The following is a 23,394-nucleotide window of genomic DNA, read 5'->3' as shown; positions in this document are numbered from 1 at the left end:
GGTGTGGTATGAATCTTGTGTGTTTGTGAGTGTGTGTTTGTGCATCCTTGTTTGCTTCAGTTTGAGCCTGCTCACCCATGAGTGCATGTATTAGAAGAAGAAAGTGTGTGCGTAGGTGGAAGCATGAAAAATTCATCCCTCCTCTAAAGCTCAAAGAGTCCCCAGATGGCTTCAGACAGACAGACACACACACACACACACACAGACACACACAGACAAACAGACAGACAGACAGACAGACAGACACAGACACAGACACACACAGGCAAAACAGCCAGCCGGGGAGACAGACAGGCAGATAAGACAAACGGAAAGAAATCAGACAGACAGATTTTCAGTCCAGCAAAGCATCAGACTGACTTGATGAAAGACTTGACATGCAAAGACATAAAGGAAAAGACGGGTGTCGTAGTGTGCCGACATCATCTAAAGTGTAACTGAGATGATTAAATTAGCAATACAGTTCAGCAAATTCAGAGGTAAATTAATAAACACTAGAATTGGACCACTCGAGGGGCAAATCGTTGTTGTAGAACAAATTTTCGAATTCATGCAAATCGGTCTCACAAGGGTTATGTAAATTCTCCTTGTCAGAGAAATCAGATTCTGCATCAATCCAAAGACAAATTCATGAGCCTTCAGTTAAAAAAAGATATAATAATGATAATGATATAATAATATTGACTGATAAAGTTTGTATAAAGTATGCATAAGACATTCCATAACTAATAATGACTCCGTAAATGAAATGATTGAGTGAGTTGGTGGGATGCAGCACAAATGGATTATAAAATGGCAATGACGACTGCCGTCAATATTTGGCTTTATCTTGCAGCAGGGTGTTAAGGTTAAACAAGTTAAATGACACTGAAAAGTGCTTTTGGCAGCTCACAAGTTAATATACTTCTATTGATTTGAATGTCTTGCAAGCGTTCACACGTCAATGCACACAGAGCAGCCTGGACGTGTAATCGGAGCAACTGAAAATACTATAGCAACTGTGGGAAAACCGAAGAGATGAAAATGGGAAAATGATCGTATCTAATCCTCCACCATTTACAGATTCCGAGTGGTTTAGTGTGACCTTTGGACATGGAAGGGATGCTGAGAGGTCATCTGGTGAGGGCTCGAAAATCTCAGTCCTGTATCAGTATTGTGTCACAACAGCGCAGATAGACAAGACGGATGGGTGGCTAGATAGATAGATGGATGGATGGCTAGATAGAGATAAATAGATGGGTGGATGGATGGCTAGATAGAAATCAATGGATGGGTGAATGGCTAGATAAGAGAGATGGATGGATGGATGGATGGATGGATGGATGAATGGATGGATGGATGGATGGATGGATGGATGGATGGATGGATGGATGGATAGATAGATAGATAGATAGATAGATAGATAGATAGATAGATAGATAGATAGATAGATAGATAGATAGATAGATAGATAGATAGATAGATAGATAGATAGATGATTGATTGACTTGCCATTTGTCCATCATTTGCCCAAATGGCAGACAGTCATACAGTCACAGACAGACTAATGAACAGAGCACCTGAAGATGTTCAATGGACAGATTGACAGGGGGACAATCAGGTGAAAGACAAAAATGTCAGAGACGCTGACATGTATTGAGACAGACAGAAAGCTTGTCAGACAGATAGTGAGACAGATAGTCAGACAGGTGTAGAATCAGACCACTGAAGCATCACACCAGCTAACAGCTGGACAGCTTATCAGACCAACAGATAGACAAAAAAGTTGGACAGACAGCGTATTGGACTGACTGACATACAGGCAGAGAGTGTACCAAAGACAGACAGACAAGCGTATTAGAAGTGACAGTCAGACACACAGCCAGACAGGGTCTCATTGATGGACAGACAGGCTACCAGAACAACAGGGCATCAACACAGAATGACGGGGGGGATGTGGATACCGATACCTGTAATACTGACTGCAGCACCTTCTCAAGGGGATGGGTAGATGGGTGGATGGATGAGTGGTTAGAGTGTTGGAAGAGTGGTGGTTGGATGAGAGCCAGGTGTGTCGAGGGAGTGAGGACGTGAGGAAAGGTATCAACAGCAGAAAGGTAACAAGAAAAACAGCCACATTAATTATTGTTTTACAATTTGCTATCTGATACTTATTCAGCAAGTATTGATTATGTTAAAAAATAAAGAACTGATGAGAATCTGATTAATTGGAGAGTGGATTATGCTGTTTATGTAATTTGGCAGTCACAAATTATCATTATAGAAATTATTGATTCCAGTTTCATTATTTTTGATTCATTAATTTGGACTTATTGTTTCATTGTAGCTCATCCAGTATCTTCAGTGAATATGCCCAAGAGTGGCTAAACTAAACCTTCTTGTCCTGCCTCCTACATGAGGTCTTAAGACCAATCTGTTCGTCTTTACCCCAGTCACCTACTCACCATGACTGGTCCTCCAAAGAGAGGAAAGAGCTAACCTAATTTACAACCAGTTGTGTCTAATCTATTGTATCCACCACTTGCAGTTTCAAGTGGCTTAATGTGACCTTTGACATGGAGAGGATGGCTAGAGATGCCCTGGTGAGGGCCTGAAGCCCCAGTCCTGTATCAGGTTTGTGTCACAACAGTACAGACAGACACAGACAGACAGATAGATAGATCGATAGATCAATCGATCGATCGATCGATCTTAGAGTGACAAGCTGAGCATCAGACCAAATGGCTGACAGACAGTCAGACAGACACATAGAAAAACCAATAGAGCACGTGAAGGACAGTGTCAAATGGACAAAGAGACAGGCGGACAATCAAACCAATGAAACCACCACTGAAGTGACAGACAGTAAGATAAGACACACTTTATTAATCCCTGTGGGGAAATTCCTCTGCATTTAACCCACCCCAACACACACTGTAGCTAGGAGCAGTGTGCAGCCGCCATGCAGCACCCAGGGACCAGCATGCAAACTCAGGACCTGGGACAGCCTGGGGTCAAACCCAGGACCTTCTTGCTGTGAGGCAACAGTGCTAACCACTGGGCCACCATGGTAAGACAGAAAACGCATCAGACCTACACATGTATAAGTGAGATGGACAGACAACTTGTCAGACCAACCGGCAGTCAGACAGCTGGAGCACCAGACTGGTGAATCAAAGACCAAACCAACAAACCAACTGACAGCAAGACAGCATATCAGACCAACAGACAAAGTTGGACAGACAGTGTATCAGACTGACTGACAAACAGACAGTGTGTCAGAAAGACGGACAGACAAGAGTATCTGAACCGACAGACTGACAGACAGTCAGACTCGCTGACAGACAGACGGACGGACGGACAGACTACCAGGACAACAGAGCATCGAGACAGACAAGAGAAAGGCAGACAGACAGACAGACGGGGGTTGTGGAGAGTTATACCTGTAACGTTGACTTCGTCATCTTCTCAGGGTGATGGATAGGTGGATTGGTGCATGGATGGGTAGATGGATGAATGGTGTTATTGGTGGATGAGTGGTGGTTGGATGAGAGCCAGGAGTGTGGAGGGAGTGAGGAAGAGACGGGGTATCAACAGGAGAAAGAGGCACACAAGAAAAAAAAAACAAACCAACGTGAAACCAATGTGACATCACCAAACAAACGTTGCTTGCTTTTTATTTAGCGTGTCTGTTTCCTTTGCTGCTTGTTTTTTTGTTTTTTTTCCTCTTTGTACTCATTAGTGTGTGTATGTGTGTGTACAAATACAAGAAAACCGCCAACACCTATGTATGCTCCACAATACTCAGTTTGTCCGGGGGGGGGGGGGCAGATAACCTAGATGATGTTTGTTTTTCCACTCGATTAGCAAGTCTTTATTGCCTTTTTTAACTTGTGCTTTGCTTTCCTGTTGGTGTGTATGTCCGTTTGCTTGTGTAGGTGCTCTGTGTGCATGTGTGCGCGCGCGTGCGTGCGTGTGTGTGTGACTAAAGACAGATTTACCTGTGAAAGTGTAAACCCCGTTCAGCTGGACAGACACTGAGGGATTAGGGGAGGAAGACGGGAAAGAAGGAGAGGAGGGAGCAACGCTTGCGGGGGGAGGCGTGGGGCTGGAGGTGGGGATGGAAGTGGAAGCCATGGAGGGGAAGTGAGTGAGCGCCAGATCGGGGAAGAGGTCATTGGAGAGCGAGGCAGTGGGGGAGTATGGAACGCCGGCGTCGGATGGGCTGGGAGGAATCGCAGAGGAGGAGGAGGTGGGTGGAGAGGGGGAGGATCCGGGGAGTAGATCTGAGGAGTCTGGCTCAAAGCCAGAGGAAAATTCAGGGAGGGTGTCAGACGGAGTGGAGAGCTTGGAGAAGGAGGTGGCAGAGGGGGATGGAGAGGGCGACTCTGAGGCGAGAGCAGGGGAAGGAGAGGAGGGGAGGTGGGGGGCCTCGGGGGCATCTAGGTCTATTGGGTCTTTGTGAAGCATTGCAAAGGGGAGCAAGACATAGAAGGAGCAGAGGAGACAGAACAGGAGGAAGAGGAAGGAGGGCAGTCAGTCGTGTGTGTGTGTGTGTGTGTTTTGTGGGCGGGGTTGGGGGGGCATGGAGGACGGGGCAAAGCGCAGAAATGGCCAGCGTGGAACAAACGAATCACGACACAGCAAAGCGGTGGAAATGAAGCGTGAGGGCAAGAGCAGCAATTGGATGGAAAGCGTCAGTATAGCGATGGCGGATGGATGGACGAGGGAAAAAAAGCACAAACGAAAACAGTGGAAGGAAAAAACGAAAGAAAAATCAGAAGAGAAAAAAAGATGGAAGAAGTAAAATCCAACCCACAATAAATGACAGAAATTGAAGAAAAAAAAATGTGATGAAGAAAACATAAAAGAAAGACACATTTGGACCCCCCCCCCCCCCGAATCCATCCCTTTTTTGCCTTTATTCTCTCTCTTTATCTAGTTTCGGCTTTCTCCCTCGTTACCTTGCACCAGGAGGGCATACTCGCCCTGGTTCTTTCCGATGCCGTTCTCTGCATAGCAGAGGTAGATGCCGTTGTCTGATTTGTTGAGCATTTCAAAGCGCAAGAAAGCATTGTCCACTTTGGCCAGCTGGGGGAGCTCTCCATCTTTCTTCTCCCAGATGTAGGAGTTGGGCCTGTCAGGGAAAGAGAGAGAGCGAGAGAGAAAGAGAAAGAGAGAGAGAGGGCGAGGAAGAGAGAGAAAGAGTGGGGGGATGAGAAGGAGGAGGAGGTAGGTTCAGGGGGAATTAGATGCGGTGAAAAGAAGGAAGATAGAAAAAATAAGGGCAGCATAAAGAGAAGGAGAGAGAGAGAGAGAGAGATAGAAAGAAAGAAAGAAAGAAAGAAAGAAAGAATGAAAGAAAGAAAGAAAGAAAGAAAGAAAGAAAGAAAGAAAGAAAGAAAGAAAGAAAGAAAGAAGAAATGTTAGAGAAGGGGGGATGTTGAGAGGTACATTGCAGCCGTGAATAAAGGCAGAGAGAGACAGAGAGAGAGACAGAGAGACAGAAGAATGATGAAAAGAAGGTTGGGAGGGATGTTGCCGTTGAAAGAGAGGGAACAGATGAAAGGAAAGAAGAGAGCAGGAAAAGAGAATGGAACACAGATCAGCATTTCAAATCAGCTAGTGTTAAAAAAAATCCATTCTGCGTAACAGATTGTGTAAGAGAGAGATAGCGAGACGCGCCCCGATAAAGGAATCAATTATGTAAATATGAAAAGCCCTTAAGCGCTATACAGTAATTACAGTGACGAAGTCTGAATCGGGGACAGACACTACCTGCATGTGCCCGTCTGATTAATCGCTCCGCGAAACGCACCGACCCTTCAGCAACACTTCCAAGATGCAATCCGCGATTTCCTGACAGTCGCCGTTTGAAGGTTCGAACACGAACAACATGGCATACGTGTTGCCGACGAGTGGGCTTATGGGTAGGAAAATGAAGTGAATGGTGAAATGAAAGAGAAACACTTCCCCCTCCTGCGACAAACTACCAAAAGAAGTACATTTAAGCAAGGCACGTAACACTTGATTGCTCCACTTGAGCAGCTCAGTGGGGACTGTGTTAGTGTGTGTGTGTTAGTGTGTGTGTGTGTGTGCGTGTGTGTTCATAGTAAATCCCAGCATCTGGCTAAACGCTTTCAAAGTCCCTTCACAGATGACCGACTAGTCTGCTTTAAAATCTAATCACTGAGGTAGCTTATTGGAATACCCTGATTTAGTCATGTAATCAGATTACCCTTCATTTTCTATGGGACTTCACTACCTCCAAATGAAATAAATGGGGACGAAAGAAGAGTTTACTTCCAAAATGTACGGGTGGCCATTTTGTACACCTTCACAATGTCGCACATAATCTACAAATCTTTTTCTCTGCTGTACGACAGGTGGTCCCAGCCTCCCGAGATGGTCAGAGATGCATTCCCAAGAGCCTAATGAGCACTCCCATAATGCTTTCTGATGCCCCGTGCTTGTGGCGCTTCAGTGTGTAATGTTGTGGTAACTACAAAGCTACTTAGTGACCCTTTTTTGTTTTCTGCTTTTTTTAAGTTCTTATTTATGTGCACTTCCTTGCAGGCAACATGTCGAGGAGCGCTCACGCATTGGTTACCATGGTATAAAAGCCACATAATCCCCCGCCCCGCCCGCCCCCAGTGCATACTCAACTCCCCCCAGCACTCCACATGGATATAAAACCTTGTACCTGGTGCATAACTAATACTCACAACCACAGTAGAAAGTAGTCTTTGGCATCCTTGCCACATCACGAGATATGAGATGGGCAAAAAAAAAAAGAGGCAGCGTTGAGGAACGTGATGCTAATGATCTCACAAGAAATCCTCACGTCTTTACGAAACTATCTTGCTATTTCATTATCGGGCCACGGCGGTAATGGTGACATGTTTCGAAGAGTTATGAGCAGTTGTCGTTTTTGTGTTTAAAGATAATCAGATTATTGTAATCCTATTACACGCAGCCCGCTACACCTCAGCCTAGCAGTGACCGTACATACGCGCAACACATGCCGCATGCTGACGCGGCAGCGAGCCATAAACCTAAATTATGCAAGGATTTTTGAGCCCTAAAGGCATTAGGCAAATTGTCACAAGGTGTTTAAGTGAGTTAAGTGGCTTCCAGAGCAGAAATGAGAAGCCATTGTGAACACTCCGGGGGTCCATCCGATTGACTAGATAGGAGGTGTAATAAAATATAGAGCAAAGGAATGGAGAGCAACATGCATACGATAGCTGAAGCAAGAGGGGGGTATCGCAAATCCCATTCTCCCCTATTAGAAAGCTCTAGGCGGTGGGTGTCAAAGAAACCCTATAGATTTTTTTTAATTTTCTTTATGCTAAGTTATTCCTTTTGGCAGAATGTGACCCTGGGAGACACGATTGTTGTGATTGTATCATGGGATGAATTGTGAGTTTCACCGGGCTTGATTGGGGAGCGCGGCTGAGACAGAGATATAGAGAGAGAGGGACAGAGAGCGAGAGCGAGCGAGATGGGCGACTGTGTGGTAGAACAGGTGCCCCTGTGGTGATTGGGTTTTGACTGACAGTCACAGGGGTGCCTGGTATCTGACTTGATTGGTTGTTACCTTGTCTGCAGCTCATGGAATGAGCACATTCTCATTCTCTCTCTCTCTCTCTCTCTCTCTCTCTGTCTTCGTCATTTGCTTCTAGTCAACCAATCTTTCTCTGTCTCCCACGCACCCCCCCACCACCACCACCCCCCAGCTCCCCTGTCATTTCCCTCCTCTGTTTACCTGTCTGTCCCTGGTAAGGTTCCTTCCCAATTCTGTCTCAATCGCTTTAGCCCCAGCCCTTTCACATATACCATTTGCAGCATGCTTTCGTCCGATGCACCTGAAAGTTCAATGAGGAAACACATTTCTAGCACATGTATTACCAGCAGGAGCTGAACCGCTAACGCTTTCATAGTCTTAATCACCGAGTTATTTGGAACCACCCCCCGACCCCTTCTTCACCTGCCTCATTATCTTTTTTGTGCCCAAAGTCCTGTTTCCTATGAAAAACATACCATTTGTTGGATGCTTTAAATTTATTTATTCATCCCCCCCCCACCCCACCTCCCCACCTTTTTCTCCCCAGTTGTACCCGGCCAATTACCCCACTCTTTCGAGCTGTCCTGATCGCTGCTCCACCCCCTTTGCTGAGCAAGGGAGAGCTGCAGACTACCACATGCCTCCTCCGATACATGTGGAGTCGCCAGCCGCTTCTTTTCACCTGACAGTGAGGGGTTTCACCAGGGGTACATAGCGTGCGAGAGGATCACGCTATGCCCCCTAGTTCCCCCTCCCCCCCGAACAGACACCCCAACTGACCAGAGGAGGCGCTAGTGCAGCGACCAGGACACATACCCACATCCGGCTTTCCATCCGCAGACACAGCCAATTGTGTCTGTAGGGACGACTGACCAAACTGGAGGTAACGCAGGGATTTGAACCGGTGAGCCCCATGTTGGTAGGCAACGGAATAGACTGCTACGCTACCCGGATGCCCTTGTTGGATGCTTTTATCCAAAACGTCATATGGTGTCAGAAGTGCCTTTGTGTTGGCTGGCAGCATTGGTGCCAAGCTCTGTTCACTGAGCTTTACCAAGGACGGATGGATGGACCCTCCAACCCGGGCAGCGCCGGCATACGCTACCAATGAAACCACACAGAGTAAAAGAAACATCTAAGGTGTTAGCGCCACAATCTAGGCCCCCCCCCCACCCCCCAATAGTTTATCTGCTCGTCCATCACTTCTTAAGGCTCAAGAAGTGATGGAGTTCAAGATCCAGTCCCCCCCTCACAGCCAAACTGTCAGGAGGTTGAGGGGCCGTGGCCCCGACTTAACAAGACTCTTTATCGATACCTAGCAAGCTCACTAACTTGCATGACGTTGCTAGGCAACTATTCAAAAACAGACAGGTGGTAGACTGATGACAGTTCAGTTGATTCTCTAATCAAATCAGGGTATTATCAGATGGTATCATTTATCACCAGATGCCGACCGGTTATCTGAAACAACTGAGTTACGGTGACTACCAGATGGACCGCTTCTTAAGGGTCCTTGGTCACATTTTCACAGCAACAGCAGTTCTGCTAGTTTTGGTAACTTTACATTAATAAATCTTCTGTTAAAAAGTACAAGATTGGAAACCACGATTTTCCTTGCACCAGACCTCTATAACACATCCACATGATGAAAGTCCACAACCCCCCACCCCCCGCCTAACTCCCCCTACCCATTCCACATGCCAATCAAACTAACAGCCTATCCTTAGTCCTGGCTGCCCTCCGAACTCCTTTGAAGGGCTGACACAGGGGTGGGGGGGTGTCTGTGGGTGGTTACAGGAGAGGAGGTTGAGCAGGGGGGCACGGGAAGCAGGAGGAGGTGGGGTGTGAGGGGAGGGGGGTTAGAGGAAAAAGGTGTGAGGAGAGATAGCATAGAGGAGACTTATAGGGGGAGATGTGGGAAGGCAGGTGCAGGTGGGGGGGGGGATGCGCGTGGCGTGACAGGACGGACGGAGAAGAGCGAGTGAGTAATATGAGTGACACGACGGCGGAGACACAGTCGATGACGGGGGGGGGTGGAGAAGGGAGAAGAGGGAGGAGAATGGATCGATGGGGCTGGAGGTTCATCTATAATGCAGAGGGGCCAGGGGAGAGAGGAGAGCGTGTTTGTGCGAGGAGGTTTGATGTCTTGGGTTTACAGTTTGTTCCTGCGAGCAAGGTGTTTCATGGGGAAGGTTGCAGTTTGAGAGTGTGTGTATCTGCGCCTGTGCGTGTTTGTGTATACGTGTGCCTGTTTGTGCCAGGGTTTTCTTTTGTGGAGAAGGGTTGCTGTTTGTCTGTGTGTGTGTGTGTCTGAGTGTGTGTGTGTGTGTGGGGGGGGGGGCTGTATAGGACACGGCATGTTAGTGAACATGCAAGAGCTTGTTCAAGCAGGTGTTTTTCAGTAATTGTGTGCACTTGTATGCGTGTCTGTTATTATGCATGCATGTATGTGTGCGTGCATGTGTGTGTGTGTTCGCACATGGGTATTTGTCTAGAACAAGTGAGCAGGTGTTTTTCAGTAATTGAACTTGTTAATGTTGATTGTGAGTGTGTGTTTGTGTGGGTGTGTAGGTACATGCATGCTATTTCTGTGTACATGAATGTCTAAACAGAAATCAGCTTGGTGGTAATTAAGTCTGTGTGTGTGTGTGTGTGTGTGTGTGTGTGTGTGTGTGTGTGTGTGTGTGTGTGTGTGTGTGTGAGTCTTACTCAGGATTGCCGTTGCCGATGCACTGCAGGTAAAACTTCTCCCCCTCTCTAGGCAGATCATTCTCTGGCTGGATGTACACCTCGGGACTGACTGCATTAGGACATTAGCACGCACGCACACACACACACACACACATAGTGGAATTACATAACAAAGTAGGAATCATAACATCATTCACACATATAATGCCATTCATTTACCTCCATCCACTCTCATCTCCATCCTGTAGACACCACAACCTCTCTGCTCGTCTGCTCTGCACACAGTCGCTCACAATGACATAACCCCCTTATACAACAACAGCGCGTCTACTCAACGCTGTAGTACCCGGTACTTACCAGTGGGTGGCAGCACCAACATAGCGTCCAGCTTCCAATTATATTTTACAATGTTTTTATTCTCATGCTGACGCCCTAATCCAGAGCGGCCTGTGATAAGCACAGCAGCAGAATAATCTTCAATTCCTGTGTCACCGACAGTACAAGTGACTAATACATCAGGAGTGCAAAGGCCAAAGCAACAGCTCCCTGACAGTGGATGGAGAAATATGTCTTGCCTTGAGATATTCATCATCCATAATGGAGGACGTCTTCAGCAGGAATAGCAGGCAGCACTAACGGAGGGGTTTTTATTCCATCTGTCTATTTCTTTTTCTGTTTCTCTCCCTCTTTCTTCTGGTAAACTCTCTCTCTCTCTCTCTCTCGCTCGCTCGCTGTCTCTCTATGCATCAGTGTGAGAACAGGTTTATTTGTATAAGTACATCTGCGCTGCCAACGCATTCATTGATATTAATTGCAGTTCATATAAAATGTGCTCAGTAAATGAATGGCTTTTACACATGCGCAGTATTTACATGTGTCTTAAGAAAATAAAATGGCTTTAAAATAAACAATCACTCAGAACCAAAACCTCCCAAGGATTCAAGGACGTTCGGGGTTTCGCTTCCAGCGGTGTTCTGTTTGACTATTCAATGTTCATCTGTTTTACTCAGTCTGAATATTGTGACATAAATATATGAACGCATGTCTCTCTCTCTACCAAATTCAATTTCCCTCTTTTCTTGAGCTGATGGAGCTTTGAGGCCCTTTACTCCCGTCGCAAAACTGAGAAATACACAGCTCTGACGGGAACATATTTAGGGCAGTGCATCTTGTCTTTAATCCCATTGTGTTTGCATTGTGAGCGGAGACATTCATGTCTTTCAAGTCGGTCTCTTTATCTCCCTCTATGATCCTCTTTCTCCCATTTCCTTTTTTCCAATTGTATTCTCTCCCTCTCCACACCCCCACACTCCTCAAACCTGCTCTCTCTCACATTTCCTCAATGCTCCTGCTACCAGTCGGGCGCGCACACACACACACACACATACACACACACACACACACACACACACACTTCTCATTGTTGATTGATTGACTCACAGAGCACCCGCAGAGGCTGCTCGGTCCTCTTGTCACCCGGGGCGAGCGAAGGGTGGTCGACGGCGCAGCCGATGAGGGCGTTGTCGTCATCACGGGTCACCTCCAGGGTCAGTTCGCTGATCACCTTGTAGGTGGGCTCGCCTGGCGTCGACTCCACCACGTCCGGACGGCCTTGCCAACGGCAGAGGCAAAGCGAAAGAATTTAGAGGCTTGTAAATTATGGAGCATTTATTTATCTAAAGTGTGGGTGTGTTTAGACTGTGAACAAGACAACTACTTGGCCATCGGGGGCAGTAGGAGGGCTCAGGTAGGGAGACTCACATCACACCAACCTGCCTTACAACCGTTACAAGTGATATTAGGAAGATGGGAGAAGCCATCAATCTACTATAATGGAGTCGCTCTCGAAAAAGGGCAATCAGACAGTTTTCCTTAGTGGAGAGTCCTCCGGTAGTTGGTATCAGGGTGAACAGACATTTTGGACATCTGCCAGCTTGGTATTTAAGGGACAGAGGGTGGAAAGCATGGGAGATAAAATATATCGAAGGAACAAAATGAACCATCTACACCAGAGAAATTTCCCATCCTTTGGCCATAGAGACACACCTTTTCTGCACAGAGAGATATTAGCTATGTTTCTACCGAAATGTAGCACCAACTTAAAGCAACATATTTATTTACTTATTTTGCCCCCCTCCTCTTTTTCTCCCCAATTGTATCCAGCCAATTACCCAACTCTTCTGAGCCATCACTTCATATATATATACACACACATACACACGTGAGCAAACACATGCACGCACACACAATCAAAATATGAATTCAACACCATGGTGAAAGCGGGGTGTCTTAATTAATGTTAATCCTGTATCTTGATACGTTGGCTTTTTTTTTTTTTGGCTTTTGTTTCCCCCTCCTTCTTCTCCCCAATTGTACTTGGCTAATTACCCCACTCTTCCGGGCCGTCCCGGTTGCTGCTCCACCCTCTCTGCCGATCCGGGGAGGGCTGCAGACTACCTCATGCCTCCTCCAAGACACGTGGAGTCACCAGTGAGGAGTTTCGCCAGGGGGATGTAGCGCGTGGGAGGATCAAGCTATTCCCCCAGTTCCCTCTGCCCCCTGAACAGGCGCCCCGACTGACCAGAGGAGGTGCTAGTGCAGCGACCAGGACGCACACCCACATCTTGCTTCCCACCCGCAGACACGGCCAATTGTGTCTGCAGGGACGCCCGACCAAGCCGGAGGTAACACGGGGACTTGAACCGGCGATCCCCATGTCGGTAGGCAACGGAATAGACCGCTACACTACCCGGATGCCTCTTTACAAGCAACATTCTGACTAGACCAAAAAATAAATACTAAATGTTTCCTTCAGCTGTTTTGAAGTAAAACTACAAACTTAATATCAATCTTTCATCCTCGGATGAGCATAAAAACCATTTTCTACATCGTCTGGTGTTCTCATTCAGCTTTTCTGATTTGCACCTTTAAAATTCACTTGAAAATAGCTTAATTGAAATGCAGCATACCGAGAGAGTCGGACTGCCTGTGTGCGGTCCTAAAATGTATGCAAGTCATGGACGCCTTTATCTGAACCATCCTACAGTGGCATAGGGGAATACACTGCAAACATGAGGTGGGAATCAACCCCTCACCAGTAGGCTGGGAAATGGAGAACTAGCTGCGGGGCAGAAGCCAGCAAATTTGGACTGAAAAGTCGGTCTACTTTATGAGCAACCTTGACAGGTAAGCAGCCTTGATTCGGAGGCTGTACTCTGTGTTTAGACAAACAGACCGGGTGGACGAACAGTGTACGTATGGAAACTGAGGAAGACCGTGTCCCATGCTGACCCTGACTCTGTCTGTGTCATGCTACTGTATATCTACTGAGCCACATGGGAACTGGAACCGCTAACCTTGGTAGCATCCCAGCTAGCAGAGCAGCGCAGAACCACAGCCTTATCATTTTCTCTCAAACTAGAGTAGTATCTACTCTCTCACACACACACACACACACACGGGCCATGGGCACATGTAGGTCAAACTTATGAATAACCCATACACTAAGCAGCATTGAGACAACATAGCGACAGACAGGCAGACACACACACACACGTGCGCAAGCACGCGCACACACACATGCTCACTTACACAACTGCATACAAATATTGAACCCAGAGACATGTCATTCACAAACACTTAATGCATTCAGTGGATACACACACACTTTCATACTCGCATACAAATATTGAACGCACAGACTTAACACTCAAAACAACTTAACACACACTATGGATAAACACACACACACACACACACACACACACACACCTTATACAAAGGGATGTGGCACTACCCCTCCCCCTGCTCTCCAGAGAACTCTTCAAATGGCAGAGAATCTAATGACATCTCTCTTTTTATTACCATAAGCAGTCCTATGACCCAAAGGGAAAATAAGTTTGCTCACCAGGCGCATTTCAATAAGATTGTGCCACTTAACGGAGTTATTCCTTCGCTGTCTGTACCTTCTGTCATGTTCCTGCTCATTCACACAGGTACTATATATGCATACAAGAAAAAAAAAAGTTTTTCATAAATTATGAAAAGCCTTTTCCTCACTGAAACTAACAGAATTCTGAAATTACACAACTCAAACATGTGTGACAACATGAGACATGGCAGCAGCGCTGAGCCATTTACATGCAGCCTTTGTTTCTCTGGACCCCAGGTACGAAAGCTGTGTTTATTTGCAGGCCGCGACTGGTTCCTACTGAACCTGATCAACTCTGGCTTTGATCCGGCAATGGATTTAATTTTTTAAAGCAAGGAGAACATTTTTCTGTATAAGCAGCCATAACCTAAGGGCAGAAACACATGAGCGGCATCAGACACACAGGTTTTTAAATGCATCAATTGTACCCAATGGCCCAGCATGCCCACATCAAGCGGCATGATAAAGTAGACGATGAAAAAAAAAAAAAAACTAAACAAAAATAAATAAATAAATAAATAAACCCTACCAATAATTTTGTGAGGCTTCTGTAACCTCTGTGGCTGATGGTTTGTTATGAAGCAAGTCTGACTCATACAGCTAACGCGGCGGTTGCGAAGCAAACAGGGAATGTAGCTACCGACGTATAACGGTTTAGATTTATGAACAGTCGTCAGGCGCGGCGTTCAGCCGGGGAAACGATCGGCCCTGTTTAAGGGTGGTCCGTTTACCTGGAGAAATTATCCGTTTATGTCGCTCACTGATGCCTGAGCCTCTGCGGCTCACCCACCTGCACCACGCCGGCCACCTGTTTGGATCGGTTCCTTTGCACTGTGTAAGAGATTTTCACTCTGCTCCTGACAGACGTAGTGCACTCTAGGTGCCGAGTGTACATACAAGCGGATCCTTTCATCTCCGACGCCTACGAGTCACATTGCCATTCAGATGCAGTAAAATATACTTTCCCAAATATGTGAGCTATCCTGACTGACGCATCAATAATGCAAGAAACAGACTCGAAAATAGGCCATGAGAAATCTTCTGTGTCTCTCCATTGAATATAGTCATAAAGTTACCCTTTATAGAAGTCTTGTGTGTGTGTGTGTGTTGTGTTGTGTGCGTGCGTGCGGACACGTGTGCGTGCGTGCGTGCGTGCGTGCGTGAAGGGGTTGGGGGGATCAAGCTTCATATTAGGAGTATCAAACACTGCGTAAATAAGGTAAACCACGGTATTTATGACAAAAAAAAAAGGCCTGGGACTGGAAAATTGAGTTTGAACCTCCAAATCCATTGGCGAGCTATGGATATTAAAGCAATATCATGCAACGTTTTTTTTTTTTACCTTAAGATAAAAGCGTAAAATCAGTTTGATGGTACACTGACTTGTGATAGGGAGAATGGGGCCTCTTTCATTCCCACTCCATGTCCTGAACGCCTGTTCTTGTTCTGTGTAACTTGGGTTGAGTGGTGAGCGATCTCCTACGAGCGACTTTTTTTCCTAGGATGGTGAAGTCATGACCCGCTCTACTCGACCTCTGATTGGCCGGTACTCATTGTCTTCGTTGGTTGGTCGCATGAGGAGTGAGATTTGTTAGGGTAAGAATATCAGGGTAAGCCAATCAAAAGCAGAGTAGGGCGGGTCATGCCTTTGCCATCCTATCGCTCGCGGGAGATCATACCTGCTCAACCCAAATGACTCAAGTGCAAGAATAGGCATTTGTGGTGCGGAGTGGGAATGAAAGAGTCACCATTCTCCCAATTGCAGTCAGTGTACCATCAAAATAATTTTGAGGCCGTTATTTTAAGGTACAAAACTTGCATAATGTGGCTTTAAAGTGAGAGCAATACTCTCCCTTCCTTGAGCAAAAATGGTAACGGTGCATCCTTGAGCGAGGCATTTGACCCTCAGGAAGCTGTGGCTATACTGGGCAGGTCCCAGTGGGAGAGCTCTTACCTTATTTAATGTGAAGCCTTAAGGTGTTGCTGAAGAACACCAGTAATTCACTTCCCCCAGATAAAGTTTAAAAATAATCATAATAGTAATCACTTCGAGGCTTAAACCGGATTAATGCCAGCAAAGATACTTTAGTCCGATTTGAGTGTTAGTATAAGGTCAGCGTAATTAGCGAGACAGTTAATTAGTCCCTTCAATAGACTACAGGGCCGCCTTTCAAACAAAGCTGCTGCGACACGTTCTCCGTCTTTCTCTCCGTGTGTCGGCCTTCGTCTCTCTCGTTCTTCTCTAATGCATTCAGTGAACAATCTGCACTCAAACCCACACCCACACACACACCCTTCAACATCCGCCCCGCGTCCCGCATTATGACAATTTGGGCCAGTATTCAACCCAGTATGGCCTTAAGTGGCACCATAAATCCCTATTATCCTCAATCCAATACATCGATGTCATTAAATGATCCATAGCCCCTTCACACAGTACAACTAATACAGTCTTCAAAGCTCTTAGCCTTTCATTCCTCTCAATTACCACTCCTGTTCCTGCTCTCGCTCTTCCTCCCTCTCTCTCTCTCTCTCTCTCTCTCTCTCTCTCTCTCTCTCTCTCTCTGTCTGTCTTGCTCCTTTCTCCTTCCTCTCCTCTCTCTCTCTGCCACTATCTATAAATCCTCTTTCTGGATTTTTCTTGCCATTTCGTCAGCCTTGCCTCCGTTTCTCTCTTCCCCCTCGCCTGTTGCACTCCAGTCCCCTCCTTTTTAAGACCGGACTCCCTCCTTCATCCTCTCCCAATCTGCACTCCCCTTGCAGTGGCAAAGCCGCCCTCCTCCGTCTTTGGTTTGCTTAATACAACTCCTGGCTTTCACTCGCTCTATCTCTATTCCCTCCTGTCTCTTTCTTTCTCCGGGTTCCTCTCCCACTGCTGATTTTTGATGGCCATGCCTGTCTCTCTCTGTCCGTATTCTGTGAGATATTACATCTATTTTTATGCACACACACACACACACACACAATTTACAATTTTTTTGGGAGGGCCCCGATGTCACTTTCTTGATCCGAGATATGTCTCTCGTGGGTCACTACTGCTCCCCTAAAGTCCTCTCTTCCCTCGTGCTCTGTATCTTTATGTCCCCCCCCCCCACCTCCTTCTCCCTCTCTCAGCCTCTGTCTCATCTTTCCTCTCTGTCAGTGAGGCTGTCAAAGATGCAATGGTGAGTATCAGTCTATGGGCTCACACAGAAATGCACACATGCATGCACACACACACACACGCCGACCGCACACACACACACGCACGCACGCAGACCACACACACACACACACACACGCAGACCACACACACACACACACACACGCAGACCACACACACACACGCAGACCACACACACACGCAGACCACACACACTCGACAAGCGCCTGAATGAGATCCTATAATAATAGCAGACTGACCCATGATGCTCTTCCACTATCCAGCCGGAGATGAGCACTCTCTCTCACACACACACACACACACACACACACACACACTGAGTCAAAACTCACAAGCACACAAGGTGTGCGTGTGTTTGTGAGTGTGCTGATGTGTGTATGAGATTAAGATCCGTGTGAGGCAGGACACAACTTGCGTGCATGTGTGTGCGTGTGTGTGTGCGTGCTCACTTGCTTGTGAACTGATGACTGATTGGTTTGATGTGCTGTCAGGATGGCTGGGCGAGGCCTCAAACGCACAATCTGTCACAGGGAGTTGATCTCATACAAATCTCCTCTTTCTTTCGCCCCTCTCTCTCGCTCCTCCTCTAAACTTCTCCCACCCCTTCCCTCTCTCCTGAGCTCTCCATACCTCTTTCACTCACCCTCTCTCTCCCTTTCTACCTCTCCTCCTTTGTCCCGCTGTCCTCTCTTTATCTCGAACAAAAAGCCAGTCAATCTGTGTGAGAGCAACAGCCTCTGCTCTCCAATCTCTCCCATATCTCCCTCTCTCTCCCTCCCTCCCTCTCTCTCTCTCTCTCTCGCTTTCAGTTGATCTGATACAAAACACCAGCTTATCTGTAACATCTCCATCCCTACCCCACCTGATGGCCTCATCTGTTTTTCAGTTCAACTCAATTCAGATACACTGAATTTAGCTCAGTTTAGCTCAATTCCATCTAAAAATTCAGCTTAGAACAACATTGCCAAGGTGTCCGGGTGGCGTAGCGGTCTATTCCATTGCCTACCAACACGGGGATCGCCGGTTTGAATCCCTCTGTTACCTCCGGCTTGGTCAGACATCCCTACAGACACAACTGGCCGTGTCTGCGGGTGGGAAGCTGGATGTGGGTATGTGTCCTGGTCGCTGCACTAGCGCCTCCTCTGGTTGGCCAGGGCACCTGTTCAGGGGGGAGGGGGAACTGGGGGGAACAGTGTGATCCTCCCACGCGCTACGTCCCCCTGGTGAAACTCCTCACTGTCAGGTGAAAAGAAGTGGCTGGCGACTCCGCATGCATCGGAGGAGGCATGTGGTAGTCTGCAGCCTTCCCCAGATCAGCAGAGAGGGTGGAGCAGCGACCGGGACGGCCCGGAAGAGTGGAGTAATTGGCCGGATACAATTGGGGAGGAAAAAGAGGGAGGGGGGGGGAGCCAAAAGAGAAAAAAATTTTGCCAAAGTATCAAGATACAGGATTAACATTAATTAAGACCCCACTTCCACCATGGTGTTAAATTCATGTTTTGTTGGTGTGTGCGTGTGTGTGTTTGCTCGCGTGTGTGTGTGTGTGTGTGTGTGTATACGCACATGTCTAAGTGAATAAATTGTGATTCTGCTAGATGAAAATTTTCAACGCTGCAGATTGGAAAGTGCTTACAAGCAACAAAATGAGAAATGAAACACAAACAAACAACCTGCAGTGAACACAGACAGACAACAGCACCAGCAGGAAGTCAGACGCACACAGAAAACAAGTGTGCTACTTCTTTACAGCTCCTGACTAAATCTGATGTTCCACTACCCAGGGCCAAGCTCTGTTACTGCATGGGAGCCATACGTGCAAACACAACATCCCCACGGTCAGAGGACCTGTGACCTCGCAGCCATGACAAAGGTGCACAGTTCACCAGTGTGCTGCCCAGCCAGGCCACACAACCACAACGCCTCTAACGACCCCACACATCACCCGGCATGTGTGCGTGTGTGAGTGCACTTGAGGTACTCCTGATAACAAAGTATCAGCAGTGTGCATGTGAGGGATTAACTCCGTGTTAAACAATGGATGAACTGATGATTGACTGAATGACTGAATGAATGAATGAAATGTCAGAAAGTAACTAGTGTCATGAAGGGTCATGTTGTCTTGTCATTCGTGTTGTATCTGTCAGAGAGGACGACACCTGACTTGTAAATTAACACCATTTGTCTCCAAGTTTCAGCAGCTCAGCCTCGTGTGTATCTTGGTTCTCCAAGCCGAAACCCAGAGACGTTTTGTATTAGTCTGCTTTGGTCTGAAATTTGTTGCATTTTTTATTCATTTCAGAAAAATTAAAACTCGGGGCGCCCGAGTAGCATAGCAGTCTATTCCGTTGCCTAACAACAAGGGGATCGCCGGTTCGAATCCCCATGTTACCTCCGGCTTGGTCAGTCGTCCCTACAGACACAATTGGCCGTGTCTGCGGGTGGTATGCCAGATGTGGGTATGTGTCCTGGTCGCTGCACTAGCGCCTCCTCTGGTCGGTCGGGGCGCCTGTTCGGGGGGGGGGGAATTGGGGGGAATAGTGTGATCCTCCCACGCGCTACCTCCCCCTGGTGAAACTTCTCACTGTCAGGTGAAAAGAAGTGGCTGGCGACTCCACATGTATAGCAGGAGGCATGTGGTAGTCTGCAGCCTCCCCGGATCGGCAGAAGGGGTGGAACAGCGACTGGGATGGCTTAGAAGAGTGGGGTAATTGGCCGGATACAATTGGGGAGAAAAAGGGGGGAAAATATTTTAAAAAGAAAAATTGAAACTCTTAAATGCCTCAAAAGTGTGGCACTTTGGCCATAACTCCAAGTCCTGTGCTTCGCTCTCCCTTCGGCTCCATCTCCAACGCCCAACAGCCAGGCCAAAAATACTGTTAACATCCCAAGATACAAGATACAAGATATAAGATATAATCTACCCTGGCTCTTTTTACTTGCCCGATATTAAAATCGTGATTCATGCTGGTTTCTAATAGTCCTGTTCGTAAGAGTTTCGAATCGTTAAAAGGGAATGAACTGTGAATGCTGGAAGACGCTCAGCAGCAGCAGCAGCAGCAGCAGCAGCAGCAGCAGCAGCAGCAGCAGCAGCAGCAGCAGCAGCAGCAGCAGCAGCAGCAGCAGCTATGAAGCCTCTCACCTGTGCTGCACATTCTGCAGCCCGGTAATCCTCCCCGTGCTCACAGACAACAACCACCACCCCGTCAACCCGAGACCCAACCAAGACTGTGTGTTGACGTTTACCTGCGACAAAAAGGCTAGGCAGCCTGTGCTCACATTATTCCATCTCCTCTACTTGTTTCCTCTCTCTCGCTCTCTCTCTCTGTCCCTTTCTCACTCACTCACTCACTCACTCACTCACTCACTCACTCACTCACTCACTCACTCACTCACTCACTCACTCACTCACTCACTCACTCACTCACTCCCTCTCTCTCTCTGTCACCCCCCTCCCTCTCTCTGTCCCTTTCTCACTTGCTCCCTCTCTCTCTGTTCCCCTCTCACTCACTCTCTCGCTCGCTCTCTCTCTGTCCCTTTCTCACTCACTCTCTCCCTGTCCCTCTCTCTCTGTTCCCCCCCTCTCTGTCCCTTTCTCGCTCACTCACTCTCTCCCTATCCCTCTCTCTCTCTCTGTTCCCCTCTCTCTCCCTCCCTCTCTGTCCCTTTCTCACTCGCTCACTCTCTCCCTATCCCTCTCTCTCTCCCTCCCTCTCTGTCCCTTTCTCACTCGCTCACTCTCTCCCTATCCCTCTCTCTCTCTCTCTGTTCCCCTCTCTCACTCATTCTCACTCTCTCTCTCTCTGTCCCTCCTTCTCTCTCTGGGGCTCCCCTGCACCACCCCTCTGTGGTGTGTCAGTTGCAGATTTATTGCAGCTTTCAAGTGTAAGTCACACCCACACAAACACATAAGCACACGTGTGTATATATACACACACACACATAAAGGTGCAGGTGTGTGCCCTCGCAAATGCAACAACACACACGCACAGAATAAGGAACTGTATGAAGAGATGTATGGCGAGAGAAAATGGAGGACAATTTATAGATAAACACAACTGAATTGAGTCATACAAAGGAAGAAGGAGAAGCAAACTAACGCAACCTTTTGCAAGCACAAACGCATGCCTGCACGCACGCACGCATGCACACACACACACACACACACAGTGTGTGTTCTCACGCATGCAGACACACTTGGGTAGACACAGGTTCAAGCCACAGAGAAGCAGCAGGCAAAGTGACAAGGACACATAACACACACAGCATGACCCGGCACACACACACACTCACACACGCACGCACGCGTGCATGCACACACACACACACACACACACACACACACACACACACACGTCTGCCGACACCGCACAGTAACACAGATACAGACAACCGTGATATGCATATGTACACACACTAAGAGAGACACACACAGAGCAGCATTTCCAGTTTCTATCACAGGTGGTGCACAAACACATGCTTACACACAACACAACAAACCCCCCCCCCCATACACAGACAGCCAATGAGAGTGCAGCATTAGCGTCCCAGTCAAATACATATTCTGATCACTAAACACACACACACACACACACACACACACACACACACACACACTCCCTTGGTCTCACCTTTCAGCTCCTGGACCCCCCTGTACCAGTGCAGCTTAGCAGGAGGTTTACTGCCCATGCTGGTGCAGGTCAGGGTGACTTTGCCCCCCTCCTGTACTGCGTCCTCGTAGCCTGTGATCTGTGGTTTGCCTGGAACACCTGGAGAGAGACGCATAGGACAGACAGGAGAGACAGATGGACAGAGAGAAGGGACAGATGGACACAGAGAGAGAGAGAGAGAGGGGGGGGGGGGGGATATGGGGATATGGGGAAAGTGAAAAAGTTAGGAAATCAGAGGAAAGTCCAGGGAAGAATGGGGCATGGAGGGACGAGTGAGGGCACGACACATAGAAAGATTGAGAGATTTAAAAATCAATATTCAGACAGTCAGATAGACAGACAGACCGATAGAAAGCGAGAGAGAGATGAAAAGAAAGGTGAATTAACAGCTATGTAGACACAGCAAAGATAGATAAGATAGATCAACGGACAGACCAAAACACTTGCACAAAATTACAAAGAAACCACCCACTAGATCAGATCACAAAAAGAAAATGTGGTCAATTTTTAATGTAGCACTATTTGATGTATAACCCTGTGTGCAGAAGGTCCTTGGCAGTAAAGCAGCATTAAATATTAATGAGGGGATAATATTGTACATATAAAACTGGCTTGGGAAGCACCAACGCGACCTCTCCTGTACAATGGAAATCTATTAAAAAGAAAGAAAGGAGCAGTATGAATTATTTTCTGCGTAGTGTGGGCCACAGAGCAGGAGGGCACAGCAGGACCAGGTTTTAACCGTAGCACAAAACATACACACAAAGAGAGACATACACTTAAACACACCATCACACACACACAGACACAAATACCTCCTACTGATCATGCTATATGGTCATGCATGTTAGTGTGCATTTATCTCTTTGTGTATGTTGCGTTTGTGTGTGTATGCATGTGTAAATGTGTGTGTGTGTGTGTGTGTGTGTGTCTGTTTGTGTGTGATTGCTCGCCTGTCTGTCAGTCACTTCTGCATGTCAAAACAAAAGCAACTCCCGCATCTTGAATCTTGCATTGAAATCCTTGTATTCTTGCCTTATTTTCCCATTGGCGCGTATGTGTTTTGGACATCTTACCATTCATATTTAATGGACTGGCTCTCTGTCAGGCGCCATGAAATATTTATCACATGGAATAGTGTCACAGCTGTCAGTTACAGTGCAGGAAAAAAAAAAGACTTGAAACCCCAACAGCAAAATTGGGGGGACAAGAAGGCAGTCACAGGTCAATTTGAATTAAAGTCGTGCTTTAACCATTCCCCCAACACCCTCACCTCGTTTCTTACATTAACACACACACACACACACACACACACACACACACACACACGTGCGCGTGCGCGTGCTCGGTTACATGCTAGAATTACATTATCAGTGAGGGCTGCTCTAGCGCTCAT

At 47.2% G+C, this 23,394-nt stretch overlaps 1 protein-coding gene across 2 annotated transcripts in view; it reads right to left on the bottom strand.

Annotated features, from left to right (window-relative positions):
- cadm3 (cell adhesion molecule 3) overlaps window positions 1–23,394 on the bottom strand; it is a 113,702-nt gene that overhangs the window by 2,506 nt on the left and 87,802 nt on the right. Inside the window, exons 5-10 of one of the 2 annotated variants that reach the window (XM_056293486.1) lie at window positions 21,960–22,097; window positions 11,678–11,848; window positions 10,256–10,346; window positions 4,944–5,116; window positions 3,423–3,443; window positions 1,950–1,970 (exon numbers count right to left, since the gene is read on the bottom strand). In XM_056293486.1, coding sequence (XP_056149461.1) covers window positions 1,950–1,970; window positions 3,423–3,443; window positions 4,944–5,116; window positions 10,256–10,346; window positions 11,678–11,848; window positions 21,960–22,097 — 615 coding nt within the window. The remainder of the gene's footprint in view (window positions 1–1,949; window positions 1,971–3,422; window positions 3,444–4,943; window positions 5,117–10,255; window positions 10,347–11,677; window positions 11,849–21,959; window positions 22,098–23,394) is intronic. The other variant, XM_056293487.1, reaches the window with a different exon arrangement.

Source organism: Lampris incognitus, chromosome 14, assembly GCF_029633865.1.
Source record: "Lampris incognitus isolate fLamInc1 chromosome 14, fLamInc1.hap2, whole genome shotgun sequence".
NCBI lineage: Eukaryota > Metazoa > Chordata > Actinopteri > Lampriformes > Lampridae > Lampris > Lampris incognitus.
The sequence above is the reverse complement of the archived record's forward strand: the minus strand, read 5'-3'. Positions and strand labels throughout refer to the sequence as shown.